We start from the raw sequence: 22,138 nt of genomic DNA, 5'->3' as shown, positions 1-22,138 counted from the left end.
ACCGACCACGTGTTCACTGTCACACGTGTTCAAAATTCAGAGGCTCGGCAACTGGCGTGTACTTAGGGCAGGTGATCCCCTTTGGTGACCTTCTGACCTGCAAAGTCAAGGGGGGAGGCCAGATTCACTTCGCGACCGAACGAGTCCCTTAACAACGGGGGCAGAGAGTCGCAAAATGGAGGCCAAGTCGCTTAACAACTGTCTTGCTGAGCAACGGAATTCTTGGGCTCGGGAGTCGAGGATTCCCTTAGGCAAGGTTGCGTGGACAATAGTCACTGTCCTGTAGGGAGTTAAACCCACAAGCCGACTTCCTTCACTGTGGAGGGCTGAAGGAGAGAAGAACAGAATTAACGGGGGGGGGGGGAATCAGAAATGTACCCAGATCCGGAGGCTCTCGTGACAGGTGGGAAAATCCCCTTGCAGAAGGCAGAGGGGGCGAGATGGGCAAGGAATCCCGGCGTTAAAAAGAAAATCCCTGCACACAAAAACACTTTTGCTCCTCTCTCCCGTGTTTTTATTTTTTGAAAAAGGTGGTTTAATTTTTCTGCCCAAGAACGGAGAAGCCTTGGTTAGCCAGGATGTGCGGCTTATATCCTCTGCTGTAGTTGGAGCCCGGGTTATCGGCCAGCCCTTAAAGATTGTGCCCACTGGGAGATGTAGGGCACTACATTTCCCTTCCCCACCCCACCCCACCCCTTTGCCCCGCCTGCATGGATGTTGTTGGAATGTTTGGGAATGATGGGACATGTAGTCCAAGAGGTCACTGCCAGGGAAGAGGGCTGGGAAGCGAAGGCGGCTTTGCCCTCGGTTTGGGATCCGACTGGCATCTTCCCCTCTGCCAGAGAAACCGGGGAACTGGTTTGGCTGGTCACTGGTGGTGGTGGGTTACTGGTGGTGGGGTGGGGTGGGTGTGTGGAGGGAAGGAGGGGTGAAATAAAGCATATTGCTGGAGCGGGCAGACAGAATGTATTTATATAGGTCTGTGTACATACCAAACCACATCGTAATTTTTGTACGTAGCAGTCCTGTATATAACTGTACGGTTTTTATAAGATATTCTATAAAGGCATTATTTTAGTAGAAAACGTGGCGCTCTCCCTGATGCTTTGGGGAAGCCGGGTCTCCTCCTGCCAATCAAGCTGGACGTGGTCATCAAAGGCGGGTGAGGGCGGAGCTCCGTTCTCCGAGCTCGTGGGTTGGTGTCCGAACCTTTCGTTACCAGGCTAGGTAACATCCTCCGCGGAGTTGCGAGGATGTCCAAGCCATCCTCGTTCAATTTGAAAGCATCGCCCGATTGGTCTACGATAGCGGCCACCTGCCAAAGGATGGTGGGAATGTGGACCGCTTCTGGACCAAAGCAATGAAGATAGAGGACATCAATTTAGCCAGCCTTCTCCGAAGCTGGTTACCATTCCCAATTAAACAAAATTAAAAGGCTCTTGCCAACAAAAGCTAAACCGGGGGGGGGGGGGGACACTGATCGTCCGCCACTAGCCACCATTTGCTTAGCAATTTGGTTGAAGTTTCATTACGGTGGCAATGAAAAAAGTGACTTACGACCAGTTCTTGCACACCATCCCCGTGGTCATAGATAGGATCAGGACTCGGCTGCTTAGCAACTGGCATGTTTTTATGACAGTTGCAATGTGCCGGCGTCAGGCGATGGTCGTTCCGGCAAGCAAAGTCAACGAAGAAAGTTGGGATTCGTTCAGTGACCATGTCATTTGCTTAACAACTGCAGTGATGGGGGCAATGTCACGCGTGCGCATAAGGCTGTGCGCAATTCCCAAAGAAATTCCGCTCCCCACGATGGTCTTCAGGATTACCTGTACATGCATGCTTACTTTTGGGGGGTGGGGGGGCAAACATGTCTCAATTTGCGCAAGTTAAGCACAGAGACTTAGATTCTCACGTGGTGAGTGGATTCAGCCAATTGTGGTTTGCTTAGCCAACCGGTGAGATGTAACCCATTGAATGACTTGATGCACACACACACACACACACACACACAATAAACAAGAGTGACTGGGGAAATTGGGGAGTCTTCAAAAGTGGCTGATGTTGAGAAAACAGTGATTTAGAGTGACGTAGCATTAAAAAGTCTGATGTCACACATGCGCACACAGGTCTAGGACAACTTGCCACGGCCAACTCACCAACTTGCTGCAGGACGAGAATTGCGCTAACATAGAAGAAATGGTGGAATAGAATCATTAAAAGAAAAAGGGCAAAAGGAGGGACAGAACGAAACGTGGATGACACAAATTCAAACCGTTTTTCATTTTATTTTAAATAATCGAATTCTTAAATCGTCCCGTGGCGAGTTGTCCCGCTCCGCGCACGCCCACACACAACACGCAAAAAAGGGATTTTCTGTTTCAAGGTGGGTGTTTTTATTATTTATTTATTTTTATTTATTTAAACAGTTCCAACACTCTCTCTTGGAATTGTTAGCGTAAGAAAGAAAGAAAAAAAAATCCGTGTTCCCTGCTACCCGAGGATCCAATTGCTACTTGCGGCCACATCAACTTAGCATGGGGCAAAACTCACAATCACACACAGGCAATGCAACATTATTACTTACTACCCCATTTGCGTCCACCCAAAAAGACAGGGCAGATTTGGCCAACTCGGCTTGGAAATTCAACCCCGCCGCTGCCGCCCCTCCCCTCTTTTGTGCAGAAACCACAAGAGGGCAAAACCCCTTTCAGAAGAAGAGCCTCCACTTCCCGGCCGTCAGCCCCTGAGATTTGAGGGGCTCTGCCAGCGGTTTCGACCACTGGAGGCGAGCAGAAGCAAAGACCTGGAGCCTGGGAGGAAGCTTGTGGCAGCTTGGCATCTTTTATTTTTTTTTTAAATTATTTAAAAAGCGTACTTAGAAAGTTCCCATATACAGAAATCATCTAAGCAAACCAGTTAAAGACATCTCACTGCTCGACATTAGCACTGCTAAGGGGCAGCCCCTTCCCCTTCCCTCCCCCAACCCTGTGAACCGGCCCCATCCATCACTTTGTCCCTTTTGGCTCATAAGTTCTGGAGGTTAAGTAGCAGCCCCCGGCTGGACAGGCCCTGCGGAGGAGCAGCCTTGGGAAGGAACTTGGGTTCCAGGCTTACCAAACAGGCCTCCACGTCCCTCGCCCGCTAGAGAAAATGCCCACCGGTGAGAATTCCCCCCCCCGTTTCTAGCCGCACCCCACGCCACGCCTAGGCCTTGCTCTCTGTTCGTCTTGACCAGGCGTTCCTCGTTTCTTCCGAATCACGAATTGCTCAGGGCCTGAAGCGTCTCGGACAAGGTTGGATCACGAGAAACGCAGAGAGAGAGAGAGAGAGAGAGAGAGAGAGAGGTCCGTGGTGAAAAACAGCGTGCCGAAATGGAGGATGCCCTTCCGCTAGCGGGAACTCGTCACTGCTTCGAGTGGGATGGCGGTAGCTGCTTCCTCTCCTAAAGAGCAGCCAGGCAATAAACGGGGGTGGGTGGGGGGTTCTGCTGAGTCCTTCCAGCAAGATTTGAAGTCTGAAGTCCGACGCCAATGGCCGTCGCTTAACATGACCAGGGTCACCGTCCTATGCTGGACAACGCAGGGTGGGACGTCACGGTGATTTGAGGATGGTGTGGCATTTTGCCCCCTTGATATGCTCTGGGGTGGAGGGGGGCAAATCAACACTGAGAAGCTGGTGATTATATGCTGGCTGAAGTTCGTGTTACCTTGTTTTAACCTAATTAGAAGAACCATTTGTTCTTCGGCAGCTAGAATCGGAATCAAGAGAGGCAGATTTTGTTCTGATGGGGAACAAACAAAAAAACCCATCCAGCCATCCCTTCCCAAATTCTCCAGCTTTTGAAAGAAGAAACACACAAAACAAAAATTAAGGGGAGGGCGAAAGGAAGAGGAGAACCACAACGAATTGATCCCATCAGAAGCACATTTCTGCATTCACACTTCATACCTGGTACAGAATGATACACGCGGGGAGAGAGAGAGAGAGAGAGAGAGAGAGAGAGAGAGAGAGAGAGAGAGAGAGAGAGAGAGAGAGAGAGATGATTTTCGTTCTGAAGTTTTTTTTTTTTTACAAGGACAGGGATACCACCTGGAGGGCAACACAAGTTTTAATCCTAATTTTTCTCCGCCACGGTGGTTTGAAAGTTATAAAAGTGTGTGTGTGGGGGGGGGTCTTTCCTTCTCTTGAAGGAGGGGACTGAAGGACAGAGAACAAAACAACTCTGGGAACATCCATTATTCCAGAGTTCGGGTGGGGGGAAAAAGGATTTCAAAACGTTCTCCAGATGATCATCAAGGATCCACTTCTCCTTAAAGGCTAATGAAGGCCGGAGAAGAATGGCCGCCAATGAGGGCCGCCTCTTTTTTTTAAGGTCACTGGATTGTGCTTCTGGAGGGGGGGGGGGAAGAGCAAGTAAACAAATTAAAAAAAAGAGAGTTCTGAACAATTCATGATTGGTGGAGTCAGAGAAGGCAGAAGCCCGAAGGGACACGAGGAGGTGCAGCTGGTTAAAGCCAATATACATTATGTACAAACGCTCAAGTCCCCTCGGTAGGCAAAGTCACGGTTGTCTACCAGATGCTCTTCGAGAGGGAACAGAAATAAACCTTAGGATGGAAAGAGTCGGGCGGAACCAGCTCCGTCCCATCCTGTTCTTGGCACGGACACGGTAAGGTGCCTCCTGATCGAGAAGACGGAGGGAACTCCTTTAAATAACGGCACGCAGGGACGGGGTGGGTAGGTGGGTGGGTAAGAGTCCTGGGGCATCGCCTGCGCCAGGCTGCGAGGGCGGGGCTGCCCGAGCGCCCAGTCTCTGCCGCCCCCGGAGGAGGAAGGCCATTAGCAGCACCGCTTCTTCCGTTTACTGTTCTTTGTGAGTTTCACCACGTCGTTCTGTTGCTGCTGCTGCTGTTTTGCGAGGTTGTCCTTCTTAGCCCGAAGAACCAACTCCGTAATGCAGTTGAACATCTGATAGGACAGACAGATAGAATTCATTATTGGCCAAGTGTGGCTGAATACGCACGCACACGCACACACACAGACGGAATTTGTCTCCGGTGCATAAGTTCTCAGTGTACAAACCCCAAAGGGATAGGTCATAGGTCATAAATCATCGTATACAGTCGTTAATCCTAAGATACAAACGAGTGGTAAATGCTAAAATACCAAGAGGAGAAAATAACAGGAAAGATGAGAAGATGAAGAAAGAAAGAAAGAAAAAGAGAGAAATGAGAAGATGGGGAGGAAAGGGAAGGACAAGGCGGGGAGGCGGTTAGGAAAGGGGTCCTGGAGGCCTGGATTCCAGTCATGGCCCTCCCTATCCATAACGTGGACTTTGCTGTCTTCAAAAGAGCGACCCTTATCTTTCAGATGAAGATGGGCTGCTGGATCTTGTCCCGATGGCTTAGATCTCCTCTGTTGTTCCATGCACTTGTGAAGCAACGACTGTTACAACCACCGCCGCTATTTTACAACCACTATTTTTCGTCCGTCGCCTACGGCGCTGGGCTCTTTTCAGAATTACTGGCAAAACCCCCATCGTCTTTCCCAATTACCTCTTCCACGTTAATGTTCTCCTTGGCGCTGGTCTCAAACAGCTGGATGCCCATCTGCCCAGCAAATTTATAGGCGTCTTCCATCTCCACCACTTTCCGTTCTGGGTCATCGTTCTTATTGCCAACTGGAAGAGCAAATGGAAACCAAGAGTCACGGCTGCAAACTTGTGAAAGTGGATCCGAACCCGTCGACGGCTCAAGGCAGGTATAAAATCTGGGTTAGCAGTGATGAAACTTCTACTTTCTTGCCCCAGGGGTTGATATATTCCCCCCCCCTTTTTTTTCTTTCTTTTTTGAGGAACCTCAAGGAAGCCTCAATAATTCAGGATACAATCATAAGGACAGCAACGCTCCTGTCAAAAATGTCTCTTGTTTGGAACGTAACTGATCCTTCCTCAACCGGGAGCTCTCTGGATGTGTTGGAATGGCAGGCAGTCCTCCACATAGGACCAAAATGGAGACTGCCAATTATGTGGCGGTCGTAAAACGGGCCCATCGTGCGACCAACCTGATTTTATGACTTTGGGGTGGTGGGGGTGGTGGTGTCATTAAGTGAACATGTCGGTGAACACTGCAGTTGTTAAAAGGTAAAGGTAACGGTTCCCCCACACATGCGTGCTAGTCGTTTCCGACTCTAGGGGCCGGTGCTCATCTCTGTTTCAAAGCCGAAGAGCCAGCGCTTGTCCGAGGACGTCTCCGTGGTCATGTGGCCGGCATGACTAGACGCCAAAGGCGCACGGAACGCTGTTACCTTCCCACCGGAGTGGTCCCTATTTTTCCACTTGCATTTTTACATGCTTTTGAACTGCTAGGTTGGCAGAAGCTGGGACGAGTAACAGACGCTCACTCTGCTACGAGGCACTCGGGATTCGACCCGCCAAACTGCCGACCTTCCGATCGACAAGCTCAGCGTCCTAACCCACTGACCAACCTGATTTTATGACTTTGGGGTGGTGGTGTCATTAAGTGAACATGTCGGCGAACACTGCAGTTGTTTAAACAACTCAATCGTTCGCTATTGGCACGGACACTGGAAATAAAAGTGCGGGTTTGGGGGCAAATTCGTCATAACATGTCATGTGATTGCAGGACACTGCAAATTTACGGCTTTATTTTATTTTCATGTGACCACAGAGGGGATCTGATCATCAGACTTTCAGGCCTGGGTTGAAAGTCCCTCCCCCACCCTTTTTTTAAAAAGGTTCTTTGTAATTTCAGTTGCTGTGCAGCCAGTCGTAAGTTGAGGACTATCTGTAAAACTCACGGCTGCCATTCTGGAAGGGGGCCAGCTTCGTCACCTCTGCCTTTTTTTTCTCTCTTCCTTTTCTTAGGGCAAGCTCTCAATTATTAGATTTGAAGTGTTACTCTAATACTACAGATAGCGGAGGAGTTAATTATTTATTATTATTTATTTATTGAATTTTTATACCGCCCTTCTCCCGAAGGACTCAGGGTGGTGAGCCAAGGCCCAGTTTATCTAAAACTAAAGTTTATAAAGTTTATAAAGAAAATAAATGGGAGACTGGGAAATTTAAATAGTTGCAGTGGCATATGGAGGGATAAAGGCCTTCCAGTAGCGGGGGCCTTGCTCTATCAAAACCTTCCCCAAACCAGAGAGTTTTACCTAATATCCGGCACACATCGTCGCAATTCTGGTTTATTTCATGTAACCACCGCTTGACATTCACGAAAGACTCCGCGCTCGTGACATCGTAAACCACAATGACCCCGTGGGTGCCTCGGTAGTACCTGAGGGCAGAGACAGAACCGTTATCAAGGCGTGACCCCCCAAATTCATCCAAGTTCACCTTGGATGCCTTTCCAGCTCTACCCGCTGTCTTCTTCATCTTCATCATCATCATCTTCTTTTTCTAGTGCACTTTTATCATTTCAGGGAATCCTAAAAAGCTGAAGTCCAACACACGTCGACCATCAAACTGAGGAAGGAGATCATCTCAGGGGACAGTCTACGTTTCCACTATTATCCATCAATTCACTTTAGGACCCAAATGTGAACGGGAGGATAACGACCGTTCAACATCCAAAACCGACTGAACACCGCAAAGGAAGGTGAAAAGCAGGCGTCCCGGGATAATTTTGCAAGATCCAATTTGAGTTGGTCACCGGGACCAGGGGTTTTCCTCTTCCGAGCTTTTGGGGCCTGGGCTGGGACTGTCAACTCTCTCCAGAAATGTGTGCACCGTGTGCTGTGTGTCATACTTATATGGTTACGTGGCACATTATATGGCATAAGGAAACAACAATCAACACGTTACTAGCCAGCCATCAACACCCTAATGAAATTAGAATAGAATTCTTTATTGGCCAAGTGTGAGCGGACACACAAGGGGCTTAATTAATAAGTAATTAATTTAGTTAATAATTAACAACTAAAAGCCGCACGCAAGCAGGAACCAGATGAATACAATGCGTAGAACAGCCCAGGTGCGCATATTCTGGGAAGAGAATATTCCTGGCTGAGGAATTCTGGGAGTTGAAGTCCACAAGTCATAAAAGGGCCAAGTTTGAAGGCCCCCTGCTTTAATGCAGGTGTCAAATTCTCCCCAGTGGGCCTACGGCTTCTCTGTTTTTGCATTACAGGCACTCCTTGACTTAGGGCGAGTTGCGTTTGGAAGGTAATCAGCTTACTACGGATTAAGCTTAACTCAGCGCCTCAACCTGAAATCCACCTAGTACCCCCCCTTGGCACCTGTTCTGCTTGAACAAAACAATCACTTATCCATTTATTTATAGATTCATACTACAGGGCCATCCAAACTTGCAGAAATAGGGCACCGGTCGTTGTACAAGAAAATCACCACCAAAATATCCTGATATTTTGATACGTTCTGGTAACATCCTGATACACCCGTATAATCAAACGTTAATAAGAATAATTACAATATTCCTACAAGACACATACAAGAGCTGCACAGAGCAGGAGAACCATTTCGCTTAAAAATAAACCTGAAAAAGAGTCAGGCTAGGCTTAATAAATTCACCAAGGAAGATTATATATATATATGAGACACGCTCGGGATCACAAGACAGGATAGAAAGACCCATACGTGGATTAGAGCATAGATTCCCCCCCAACCTTTCAGGCACCAGGGACCGGTTCTGTGGAGAAAGGTTTTTCCACGGACCGGAGGGTGCGTGGTTTTGTGTGCTGCCTGGGTCCCACGCATCGGGCTTTGCTTGTCTGTGCGGACCGGTTGCTGGCACGCTGCGACCTGGTACCGATCCATGGATTAGAGAACAAATGAAAGTATACAATGCCATCAAGAGGGTAAAAGAATTGAAATGGAAATGGGCTGGTTACATAGCCGGAAGAGCTGAGGGCAGGTGGACCAAGGAGGTCATAGAATGGATCCCACTTGATCAAAACCAAGATGGATTGACCACATCAGCAAATACCATGGGCCCAATTGGTAAAAGGAAGCTCAGGGCCGTCTGGGTTGGAAACATGCGGAAGAGGCCTTCGTCCTGCAGCGGATGGACAATGGCTAGAATGATGATTGATGATGATGATGATGATGATGAATAAAAGACCTCTGCAAAGATGTGACCTGGAAAGTTAATACCACCCAGGTGGCCAGAAAGGCCCAACAGAGACTCCACTTCCTCAGGGTCTTGCGGAAGAACAGGGTAGAACAACGGCTAATGACCCTCTTTTACCAGTCTACTATTGGGAGCGTCCTCTCGTACGGTATTGTGGTTTGGTGTGCTGGTCTGACAGCCGTGGATAGGAAGGCATTACAGAGGGTGGTGAGCACAGCACAAGACATTGTGGGCTGTCCCCTGACACCACTGGATGACCTCGCCAGGGCTCGCTGCCTTGGAAGAGTGAGGAAAATCCTCAGGGATGACCCACACCCTGGACGGTATCTCTTTACTCTCCTACCATCGGGTAGGAGATATAGGAGAATAGCCAGCCGCACCAACAGGCTGAAGAACAGCTTTTATCCATAGGCTGTTAGGGTTTTGAATGGGAAATAATTTTATAAACTTTATGCAGAATTGACTTGCGAGACCGGTGTATGGTGCAATTCGTTCACATGGTGTAATAAGATGGTTTATGTCACAGTAAGCTGGGGGGTGGGGGCACGAAGGGAGGCTCAGCCAATCTCAATGTATACATGGTTGTACTTTGACAATAAAGGTTCATTCACATGGTTGGAGGTGTCCAACCTTGGCAACTTTTAAGAATTGCGGACTTCAACTCCCAGAATTCTCCTGCCAGCCACGGGAATTGTGGGAGATGAAGTCCACAGGTTTTAAAGTTGACCCAGTTGGACAACCCTGCTTTAGAACATCAAGAGGACTACGCACGAGTAATGCACCACCAATAGGAGAAGGAGCTGTGGATATGAAACCTACTCCTGACCAGGAACTTTTGTCCAGGGGAAGACTTCTGAAGGCACCAGAGAACAGCCGAGCTTTGCAACGGATTTCTGCCCATGGACAAAGTTTACTTCGGATTTGTTAACCGTAGGACTGGCCAACTGCACACAGGATACTGAGGTTCAGGAAGTCTTATGTTGAAATTGTTCTGCCTCGTGGGATTGATTAAGCAATCTTCTTACCAGTAGAAATCAGAAAACATAACTCTCTCTTTCGCTCTTCTGAAAAACCGAGATCCTCAGTCAAACTCCACACCACGTGGTTACACATTTGGGGAACTTCAGGACACGCTCAGCCCCCTAGGCGTGGCCCTGCACGGAGAGTTGGGCCCGTGGCATAGATTTCTCTATTCTCGTTTAGAAGAGGGACTTTCCCTATCGGAGCCAGCGTTAAGACATCCACTAAGCCACCCGTGTTGGTTGCAGACGCACATCACCTGGAAGAAAAGATCTGCTGACACTGTCAAGGAGACGCTGACACACGTCTCTCTCTCTCTCTCTCTGTCTGCAAGTGCCTCTTGCACACCCCTTCACCATTTCCTGCTGTAGGCTGGCTCACAAAGCACAAACCACAAAGGGTACGCTTTTGGGTTGTGAGGAAGTCAGGGTTGGCTCTGCCCCGTGCGCTCACACGGTCTTAAGAAGTGCGCAAAGTGTCCTTAAGGTACACATAGGCAACCGTTCCAGGTTTTTTTTAAAAAAGAGAAATTTAGGGGTTTGGCAGAATCTTCCTCCCCTAACTGCGAACTGTGATGTCTTATCAGACAAATTCTAATCCGATCCACACACACTTATCAATAAAACATAGAATCATTGAGCTGGAAGGGATTTTGGAGGTCTTCTAGTCCACCACCCCCCCTGCCTGTGGTAAGAGACCTTACGCCAGGGGTAAGCAACTGTAGCTCTTTTATGACTCGTGGACTTCAACTCCCAGAATTCCCGAGCCAGCCCACGCTGAGGGGAAAGGGAGAGGATTCCAAGCTGAGCCATGCTGGCTCAGGGATTCTGGGAGTTGAAGCCCACGGGTCATAAAAGGGCCACGGTTGCCTACCCCTGGCCTAAACTATTTCAGCCAAACGACTGTCCAGACTCTATTTGAAAATCTCCAGTGATGGAGCCTCCACAACTTCTGATTAATTGTTCTCACTGTCAGGAAATGTCTCCTTCATTCTAGGTTGGATCTCCATCCATCCATCCACCTTATCTAAGTCTCACTCATGGATGCTTTTGATCAAGTGGGATCCATTCTATGACCTCGTTGGTCCACCTGCCCATAGTTCTTCTGGCTATGTGACCAGCCCATTTCCATTTCCATGCTTTGACTCTCTTGATGATGTCGTGTCCTTTTGTTTGTTCTCCAACCCATGTGCGGCTCTTTCTAGTTTGTCCCTTTCCATGGCTCTTCGCGCCACTTGTGGCTTTTGTATCAATTGTGAGGATCGTGGCCATGTTCCACTGGCCTGTTAGATACCTGAGACTAACACCGATCACATATTGCTAAGCACATTGATTTGTGCTTAAATTGTAAGCCGCCCTGAGTCTTCAGAGAAGGGCGGGATATAAATGGGATTAAAATAAATAAATAAAATAAATCTGCCAATCTGCACTGGACTAGTGTGGCAGAGTATAGCCTATTCTTCCTTCAACGTGTCAGTGCAAATCTAATCTCATCTAAGCATTAATTTCTTCTTTCCGTCCTGTGAAAAGCAGTGCCATCAGATTGATCTATCAACGGCAAATTGGAATGCTGTTCTTTTGCTTGGCTTTCACTGTTCTCCCTAGCTGGTGCAAAGCTGAGACAATGAATCCCACATTTTAAGTATCGTCTGCTCTAAATCAAGCCCTGCCCTTTACATAGAAGGCGTTATGTATAGAGCAAAGGTATTTTAGGCCACTCAATAATTCTTCCAAAGCAACCTTACAAATCTATTTTAGGTCATGGAAATTGGCCGCTGGAAATACCTCGACTTCCTCACAATTCTCAGGTTTCCTTGGGGGAAAACAAAAAAAAAAAAACAGACCAGTAAGCCAGTGAAAATATTATACTGTCAATTTCTTAATTCTTGTTCTCCCTGGCAAACCACCCTCTTGAATGAAAAGGGCGCCAACGAAAGGGCTACAACTGGACAGATAAATCCTCCCTGCTAGGATAAAAAAGATTGAAGCGCCAAAGCATTCAAATGGCCTCGGTGGGGTTTTTCCCCATTTTTCCGGCGTGCAATGATTCAGAGCTGGCCTGCCGTTTCTTTCCCTGAACCCGCTTTGCCAGGATTCTATGACAACCTGCTCTACAGAAAGGAAAACCTCAGCGCTATTCATATGTCCGTTTGTGTGGAAAAGGGAGCTGGCAGCAAGAGAGAAACGGCTCACAACGAGCTTGGCTCTCACTCTGGCTTGCAACACCGTCTCGTACAGAACGGAGGACCTACTCAGACCAAGCCGGTAATTTTAGCGACCCTTCTTTGCTAATTCAGGAGCAAACTAAATGACAAGTTTTGGTGGGACTTTGAGGAGGGCTGAGATCCAACTCTCACAGTCCTTGGAACGTGCAGTCGGGGACGTTGGGAGTTGTATTCCAACCGTATCTAGGCGGCTAGAAACCCTAAATACCCCCAGTGGTCCCTTGGTACTCATCTGCTGGGAAACTCATCAAATTCGATACTCAATGCATTTTGACATGCAAATTTTTGTCCCGGTACTCATCGTTGGTTTGGTTGGAGAACGTGTGCTAGAACGTTCTAGAACGTTCTAGCACAAGCTAGAACCTGTCGGTGTCGGCTGCCTTGTGACTCACTACATCATTCCTTATGGGGGGGGAATGTTTGATACTCATCGTTTTTGGTACCCATCGTATCTCACGGGAAAAATTAGCCAGGAATAACGAGGTACCACTGTTATTATGTGAAGACAAAAACCCAGAAACGCTTCCACGTATTTTCAATATTCTGTACCTTTCACAGATGACAATCCGACTCATGAGGCAAACTGGAGGGGAGGAAAATAAACAACAGCTAGAGGGTAGAAATTGGGGTCTTTCATCTTATCAGAACAAAGCCATGGCTTAATCCAGTTCTCTGATTGGGTTTTTAAACAGACTCACGTTGATGTGATCGTCCGGAAGCGCTCCTGTCCCGCAGTGTCCCAGATCTGTAACTTGACTTTTTCTCCATTGATTTCAACGGTCCGAATTTTGAAGTCGACGCCAATTGTGGTAATGTAACTGCCTGTTGGGGGGGGGGGGGGGAGAAACAGCACAGAAATTGTGGGAGTTTCTGAGGGTACTATCGCAAGAAGCCAATTACAGACAGCTGGCTGCTTCTGAATGATGCAAAATTGACTAGGGATCCTTTTTCAGAGGTTGACAAATTATCTAAGAGAAAGTATTCCTGGCCTCCACTGTTCCATTCAACTCTCCCATTGAAACTATTTTTTAAACAACCCCCCCCCCCAAAAAAACCCTCTCATTATTCGTGGAAGAAAAGGCTCTTCTAGATCACCACCAGCCGAAATCCCTTGGCTGATGGGCTCTTCGTAGGCCCTTTCTAGCAGAACGAGTAAGGCGGGAGTCTTCAAACCTGGCCCTTTTATGACTTGCAGACTTCAACTCCCAGAATTCCTCAGCCAGCGTGCACGCTGGCTGAGGAATCCTGGGAGCTGAAGTCCGCAAGTCATAAAAGGGCCAGGTTTGAAGACACCTGGAGTAGGGCGAGCCAATTCCAATGGGGCAAGGTGGTTCCTCAGATATGCTGGACCCAAACTCACGCATGTTCTTCAATTTTTCACATGCACACACACACACACACACACACACACACACACACACACACGGGGAGCCTTGTCTGAAGGCTCCACTGGCAGTGCCAATGCCCAACTTACCTGAGAAAGTGTTGTCTGCAAAACGGAGCAGCAAACTGCTCTTGCCGACACCTACACGAGAAATAGGGGGGGGGGGGGAAGAAAAAAAGCTAAGTCTGCAAGTCACTGCTGGAGCCATAGAGAGCAGCATTTTATTTCCATGCTGTTTACTCTGGGACTCCTGTTTGAATATTTATACGGCACGGGCTTGGATACGGCACATCTGCTCGGCCGAAAGAAGGGCTCTGTAGAACCACAGGGCTGAAAGGGACCTTGGAGGTCTTCTAGTCCAACCCTCTGCTCAAGCAGGAGGGCCCATGTGCCCTTCCAGGCAAAGGACTCTCCAATCTCTTCCTGAAAACCACCAGGGATGGAGCCTCCACAACGTCTGGAGGGCAAGGGGTTCCATGCTGGCAAGCACCCAAAATGTGGGCGATTCCTGAAGCGTTTCACATGTGATGGAAGACCACCCCCCCGGAGGAAAATTGCAAGGTCAGAAGGGATGTTTTCCTTGGTGCCTAAGAGACAAAGCCTTATACAGAACAGGATGCAGCGACCACTTCCTCTTCCTCCTCCAGTTCGCCCGTTTCTGCCCAAACACAAGCTGCCCTCCATCTTTCCAGCGTGGCGATAAAAGCCCTCAAAGACGCGAGAAGGTTTCGGGGTGTGTGTGTGTGTGTGTGACAGGAGACCGTGGAAATGACAGGGATGAAAATACAACTGCATTCAGCAGAGCAGCCCGACTCACTGCATTACAGCAATAGTGGCTGACAAGCCACAGACTCTGGCTTGACAGAGCACACGACACAAAAACAAACATCCGGGCTCAGAGCGGTGCTTCGCGACCTCGGCAAGTTTTAAGACGTGTGGACTTCAACTCCCAGAATTCCCCTGCCAGCACGGGGAATTCTGGGAGCTGAAGTCCACACATCTTAAACGTGCTGAAATGGAAAAAAACGGTCTGAGAAGAACATGGGCGCCGAGCTAACGTGTCCATATACGAAGACACCTTGCATCACTTCCCTGAATTTTTTTAGGTGGCAGAAGACTTAACTTCCAACTATCTCCTGATGACTGGCCCATTGGAACAGCAGGACTAGAACTCAGGTCTCCTGGTGACTGGCCCAAAATCACCCAGTTGGCTTTCATGCACATGGCGGGACTAGAACTCACCCTCTCCTGGTGACTGGCCAGCACAGGCAGCTGGCTTTCATGGCTAAGGCGGAACTAGAACTCACCATCTCCCAGTTCCTAATCTGGTGCCCTAGAAGAAAGGTCGTGAAACAGGGCAAAATTCACTTACTGAATGCCTCACGTAGCAACAGAAATTTGGGATTCCGCTGTGATTGCTAAGTCGAGGACTACTTCTCCACAAAACTTTCAAACCAGTTTATATTTCAATGGCCCTATAATAATCTTATAAGATAGACAGGCCATACGAAAAGAAAAAAAAAGACCAGTAATGAGGAAATGATAATATTCCGGATATAATTAAACAAAACTCTAGGCAAGGCGAGAACTGAAGCTTGAATTTCTAGCTCACACCTCGGTAAACACGAAAGCCTTGTTTGCTTTCTAGAAACTTTTATGAATCGTACACAATAAAAAAAGAAAGAAAGAAAAAAAAGGCTGAGCTTTTGGGTCCGTAAGTTAAGGCTAAATACAAAAGGGAAGAGGAGAGTGACTCGTTCCTCACAACAATCAGATGTGGGAATGGCGAAGCGCTTGTAATCAACATGAAATACTCTAATCTCTTGTAGCGTGGCCTATAAAACTATAAACACCTAGGTTTCAAGGTTTGCCTCATATCCCTACAAGGGCCCTTCAATCAAGTGCTCCTTATTTAACCATTCAAGCTGTCCCATCAGGTACAGAAATTAAAAAGTGCCCTGAAACCTGTTACAGACCGCATACTATTTATAAATCTCCCTTTCACTAAATCTCTAGGCTCATATAATCCAAAGGCTGTGTAAGTTAAGACCTGACTGCTCCTTAGTTGAACCGTGATTAGGTTGCCTGATTGGCAGATCAAAACTCAATCCCCACCTTCGGTTTTCCGTTTCGCTACGACGCTACTGCTATTCAGAGGGACTGGGAATAAAGGTAGAAATTATTTCACATTAGCCCCAATTATAAGTAAGGAAGCAAGTAAGTGCGTATGCATTTCAGGTTACTGTTGCCTCTCCTTTACTCCTTTAAACAAAATTAAATTACAAGCTATCTGTGGCCGAGGGCAGCCTTATTATTATGTACTCTCTAAAGTGCTGTAGGTATAATGGCGTATACTTAAAAAAATCTAACCTCTGGATAGGTGTATTACGGTGGCTGAAAAGAAATGTATTTCTTAAGTGTCTTTTATCTTTGTCTTCTATCCAGCCTCTAAGAATCATCTATGGAGTACTTTACAACAGCCTTCCATCAATCCACAGTAACTTATTGTACAATACACATCCGGATCTTTCCTTCCTTCTGAGACTTGAAGGCAATGTGAATCTCTCTCTCTCTCCATTTGATTCCCACCACAGTCCAAACCTTGTGTTGATACACCGTGGAGGCTGGATTTCCACATCTGGGGAGTGATAGGCCTGAATCACACCAGGGAATGAATGAAGGTCTTATGAAACTACAGGCAGTCCTCTTTTAGTGACCTTTTTGAAGTTATAAAGCCACTGAAGAAAATCTTAGGGCCGTTTTTCAATGACCATCTTTGGCAACCTTCCGACAAGCAGAGTCAACGGGGAAGCCAGAATCGCTTGGCAAGTGTGTAAACTAGCTTAGCAGCTAGAGGGATTCACTTAGCAACTCTGGCAAGAAAGGTTGCAAAATGGGGCAAAACTCATTGAACAAATATCTTGTTTAGCAAGAGAAATTTTGGGCTCAATTGCGGTCAGATGTCAAGGACTGCCTATATTCCTGTTTACGGTTGCAGGATCCGTCAAGTGACCTTCCCAGCTGGCTTCCAACAAGCAAAAGTCAATAGGAAGGGCAACACGTTGTTTGACTGTCTCACTTAATGGCCACAGTGGTTCACTTGACCGTGGCAAAAAGGGACTGTAAAATCAGGCGAGATCACACGATGCCTCGCTTAATGACTGCACCACTTAGTAACGAATTTTTTTCTGGCCCTTGTGGACTACCTGTACGTGTCGGAGTGCTTAGACTACGTAAAACCATAAAGATCATAGTTCAGATCATCCTCCCTGCTATAGATCTCATTGGATGACCTATTAACTTATTAACAGATTGTATAAATCTAATCTACCTCTGAAGGAAGTTGCAAGGATTTTATACACGTGGCCACAAGATGTCCACGAAAATCACTGCTCTCTGTGGAGAAAGCCTGGGATCAATCCAATAAATATACACCCTACTAAACAGAGTGTTTCAGTGATCAGAAGTACTATATAAAAGTCTTGCTCAGCCATCAAGATTACCGAGTGACTATGGAGAAGTCACACACATGCCCGTTGTGGGGAACAGCCTACAGAGAAAATAGCCACTTTAGGAACGTTATCAAGGCAAACTACAAACTCACACTGGCTCCATTCACACGACTAACTGAACCACCACTAGCAAGCCAGTTTATCTTAAGACTGTTGGGTGAATCCAGGCCAAGGGGCCAGTTGATGGTTCAGCACGTCACACGCATGAAGTCAGAAATTACACCAACTGAGCAAAATCACGGTTAAGCAGAATGTATCCTGCAAAGTCAAAACCAGGGGCTCTCCAGGTTTCCAAACAAGAGGCGTTTCATCCCTGCTGAAAGATGCAACAATCTGAATTCTTCCGTTCCCTCCCCATTTGACCGTTTTGTAAAAAAAAAAAAAAAGTGACTCAATGCCAGTTGCATAAACGTATAATGTCAACCTTGCTTATTATTGATACACGCATCCCTACACAAGGAGAGTCTTTATCAAGGCAGTTGGACTTTCTTGGTTTTCGCTTCAGGGCGATTCGCTTCTCCTTACCCGAGAAGCTTCGCAGGTCAGCTTCTGAAGAAGCTCCTCGGATGAGAAGCGAAACGTCTTCAAGGAAATAACAAAGTCCGGCTGCCTTTGGGAACTGAAAAAGCTTCCTGGGGGAAAAGCGAAACGCCTTCAAGGAAATAACGAAGAAAGTCCAACTGCCTTTCGAAAAACATCCTCGGGACAACCCCGACCTGGATGACTGAGAATCTTCATAGACATTTCTCAAGGAAAGGAACGCAATGGCTCTGGTCCTGCACCCCCCACCCACCCCCAGCCCAAGAAGACATCATCACATACAGCAAATAAATACAGAGGCAGAAAAGACATTGACATTTCTCCAGGCCAGACCCTCCCGCCAAAGCCAGGGACCTGCTGCCCCAGAGCTGAGCAGAGCCATCTTGGATCCCCCTCCCCAAATTCCCCCCCCCGGGCCTCCTTCCCACCCAGCCCTTATCCTTCTGGGATCTCTGTCCCTTTTGGGTCCTTCAGGTATTGAGGGGGCCTCTGCCTCCCTCCTCCCCCCAACCCTCCTTGGGTCCCTGCTCCCCCCTTATCAGGACCCCCCCAAGACAATCCTCCTTCTCCCCTCCTCCTACTGAGGACCCTCCCTTACCTTAAGTCCTTCTGGGGCTCTCCCCCTGCTTCCCTCCCCCTCCCTCCTAAGGGCCCTGTTCCCCCTTATCAGGACCCCCCCAAATCCTCCTGGGCTGCCCCTCCTTCTCTGGAGGCCCCTCCCTTACCTTCTTCTAGGGGGGTCTCCCTTTCCTCCCCTCCCCCCTCCTTGGGTCCCTGTTCCCCCCTTCTTATCAGGACCCTCCCCCAAGACAATCCTCCTTCTCCCCTCCTCCTACTGAGGACCCTCCCTTACCTTAAGTCCTTCTGGGGGGCTCCCCCTGCTTCCCTCCCCCTCCCTCCTTGGGGCCCTGCTCCCCCTTATCAGGACCCCCCTAATCCTCCTGGGCTGCCCCTCCTCCTCTGGAAGCCCCTCCCTTACCTTCCTCTAGGGGGGTCTCCCTTTCCTCCCCTCCCCCCTCCTTGGGGCCCTGCTCCCCCCTTCTTATCAGGACCCCCCCACGACAATCCACCCGGGCCCCCCTCTTCCTATTCTGAGGCCCCTCCCTTACCTTAAGTCCTTCTGGGGGGGTCTCCCCCTACTGCCCCCCTCCCATGCCCCCCCTCCCTCCCTCCCTCCTTCCCTCCCTCCCCCTGGCCCGTCCGCCTTCCGGGCGCTCAGAAAGGCCAGGCTCGGTTCGAGCTTTCTTTCTCCCCGGCCGGAGAAGCCGAGCCGGCGGCCCGCCGCCCTCACCGCTGTCGCCGATGATGAGCAGCTTGAAGAGGTGGTCGTAGTCCCGGGCCATGGCCTCTGGCGGGCGGGGGGGGGGCCTGCGGGGGAGCGGCCGCTCCCGTGGCGGCGAGAAGGCGGCGTCTCCTCAGGCGGCGCCGAGGCCGGATCGGCTCCTCGACCTGCAGCCGGAACTGACAGCGGCGGCGGCGGCGGCGACGGCGACAGCCCCCGCCCCGCCGCTCGTCGCTTCCCCGCCCGGGCGCATGCGCACTGCTCCGCCCGGGCGGCTGGAGAGAGGGAAAAAAAACCGCCAGCGGCTCGAGGCAGCCCCTCCGCGCAGGCGCGACGGCGCCGCCCTTTCGCGTCGCTTCCTCTCCTTCTCCCCCCCCCCACCCTCGCCCTTGCTCAACATGGCGCTCGGAGCGCTTCCGCCAGGGCTGGGAGTCTTCTCTTCCGTTACCCCAGCCGGGCCGCCAAGCTACAAAGGTTGGGGACCGCTGCCCTAGAGAGGACGCCCAGGCGAGAATGCCTCTGAGAGAGGGCAGAGTGCATCTCGTTTATTACATCCCTCTGTCTTTGCTATGTATTGGAGCTACATGTTGTACTTTGACAATAAAGGTTTTATTTATTATTATTATTTATTACAGCGTATCCTGAACCCACAACGTTGCAGTCTTCATGGAGGGCTGAATCGTTTGAACCCTGCAAGTTTGATATGGGGGGGGTGTCTTCAAACTCGGCCTTTTTAATGACTTGTGGACTTCAACTCCCAGAATTCCTCAGCCACGTATATATGATGTCTACCTGCTGGAGGGCTGCATCTTGCTTTGTGGGCTTGTTAGAATTGTTAGGATTCACATTGCATTTTTCTAGCCTTAGCTTGCAGATTTTCAAGCCGTAGGTCCTCAACGTGACGCACTGTTAATTTGCATAATTCAGGCTAGATTGATTAAAGTTTAGACCTAACGTTATAAACAAGTTCTTGCTGCAGAAGCAGAAATGAACCAGGAAGCCTTATGTCCCAGAGAAAGTAACTGCAAAGTTTTCCCCGAATACCTGAACTGCCAGTATGTGACTTGGAAGGTTTAAAGTTTGCTTCTTTCTTTTTCCCCACCCTTATTTTAATATCTTGACAACAGTAAGTTCACTAAATTCAGTGAAATTTGCTTCCTTAGAAATCGGAATAAGATTAATTATTTATTTATTTATTTATTTATTTATTAGTTTTTATAAACCGCCCTTCTCCCGAGGGACTCGGGGCGGTGTACAGAGGAAGGAAGGTATACAGATCGAACAATAAAAATAATAAGAAACACTAATGAACACAAACTGGGACCCCAATTAACGCTATCATGCCAGGCCAGCCTGCTGAAACAGGAAAGTTTTTAAGTCGCGACGGAAGGTACGGAGGTCAGGGGCCATCCGGATTTCTGTTGGTAAGGTGTTCCAGAGGGCTGGCGCACCCACTGAGAATGCCCTCCCCCTGGGGGCCACCAGCCGACATTCCTTGAGCGGTGGCACCCTGAGGAGGCCCTCTCTGTGGGAGCGCACAGGACGGTGGGGTGCTGACATCGGCAGAAGGTGCTCCCGAAGGTAGTCCGGACCCATGCCATGTAGGGCTTTGTAAGTCATCGTTAGCACCTTGAACTTCACACGGAAGGCAGCCGGAAGCCAGTGCAGCGCACGGAGGAGAGGTGTGATATGGGAGTATCGGGAGGCTCCCAAGAGTGTCCGTGCCGCCGCACTTTGCACCAGTTGAAGCTTCCGAGTGGATCTCAAGGGCAGCCCCATGTAGAGAGCGTTACAATAGTCTAGGCGAGATGTCACAAGGGCATGGGTGACTGTACGTAAGGAATCCAGGTCCAGATAAGGCCGTAGTTGGCGAATTAGTCGAACCCGGGAGAAGGCCCCCTTGGTCACAGCTCCAATGTGGTCTTCCAGGGAGAGCTGCGAGTCTAGGAGGACACCCAGGTTGCGGGCCCTATCAACAGGGGGAAGTAACTTGTCCCCAATGTTAAGCAGTGGGACGTTCTGAATCTCCTGGTTTCCCGGTACGTACAGCCATTCAGTCTTGTCCGGGTTCAGTTGAAGCCTGTTTCTCCCCATCCATTCCCGGACCGCTTTCAGGCAGCGGGACATCACGTCTAGGGCATCACTGATATTGTTTGGAGTTGAGATAAAAAGCTGGGTGTCATCAGCATACTGATGGTACCCTACTCCAAAACTGCGAATGATCTCACCCAGCGGTTTCATGTAGATGTTGAACAGGAGAGGCGAGAGGACCGACCCCTGAGGGACTCCGCAAGCGAGAGGCCTCGGGGTCGACCTCTGTCCCCCTGTCAGCACCGACTGCGAGCGACCCTGGAGAAAGGAGGAGAACCAACGCAGAACCGTGCCTCCCACTCCCAGTCCCCTGAGGCGTCGCAGCAAGATACCATGGTCGATGGTATCGAAAGCCGCCGAGAGGTCTAATAAGACTAGGACAGAGGAATGGCCCCTGTCCCGGGCTCTCCAGAGATCATTCATCAGAGCGACCAATGCCGTCTCCGTGCTGTAGCCCGGCCTGAAACCCGATTGGTACGGGTCTAGATAAACCGCTTCATCCAGGATCTGAGGAAGTTGGTGCGCCACCACGCTCTCAACAACCTTCGCAAGGAAGCGAAGATTGGAGACTGGACGAAAGTTATTCAAAGAGGATGGGTCCAAGGTGGGCTTCTTGAGGAGAGGTCTCACCACCGCCTCCTTCAAGGCGGTGGGGAAGTGACCCTCACTCAGAGAAGCAGAGATGACCGCTAGGAACCAGCCTCGTGTCGCCTCTCGAGCTGCATAGGCCAGCCAGGAAGGGCACGGGTCCAGTAAGCATGTGGAGGAGCTTAACCTTCTCATAATCCTGTCCACTTCCTTAGGAGTTACAGGATCAAATTCTTCCCAGATGACGTCGACAAGACTGTCCATGTCTTGTTCTTCCATCTCAGCCCAGTTGGAGTCCAGACCAGTTCGAATCCGAGCGATTTTATCCAGCAGATATTGACCAAATTCCTCGGCTCGACCCTGCAAGGGTTCCTCCCTCAC

The 22,138-nt window shown here is 49.2% G+C and overlaps 1 protein-coding gene across 1 annotated transcript; it reads right to left on the bottom strand.

Moving 5' to 3' along the window:
* Positions 1–2,369: 2,369 nt before the first annotated feature.
* RAB35 (RAB35, member RAS oncogene family) lies at positions 2,370–19,295 on the bottom strand. Its single transcript, XM_081339383.1, has 6 exons — positions 19,088–19,295; positions 13,835–13,885; positions 13,059–13,182; positions 7,180–7,304; positions 5,556–5,680; positions 2,370–4,968 (listed from the first exon to the last, which is right to left on the bottom strand). Exons 1-6 carry the CDS (start codon positions 19,137–19,139, stop codon positions 4,840–4,842), a joined length of 606 nt encoding a protein of 201 aa, XP_081195509.1. The 5' UTR covers positions 19,140–19,295; the 3' UTR covers positions 2,370–4,839.
* Positions 19,296–22,138: the final 2,843 nt, after the last annotated feature.

This window comes from Vipera berus (genome assembly GCF_964194415.1).
Source record: "Vipera berus genome assembly, chromosome: 14".
In the NCBI taxonomy this organism is placed as follows: Eukaryota; Metazoa; Chordata; class Lepidosauria; order Squamata; family Viperidae; genus Vipera; species Vipera berus.
Note: the sequence above shows the minus strand (reverse complement) of the source record. Positions and strands in the feature narration are given on the sequence as shown.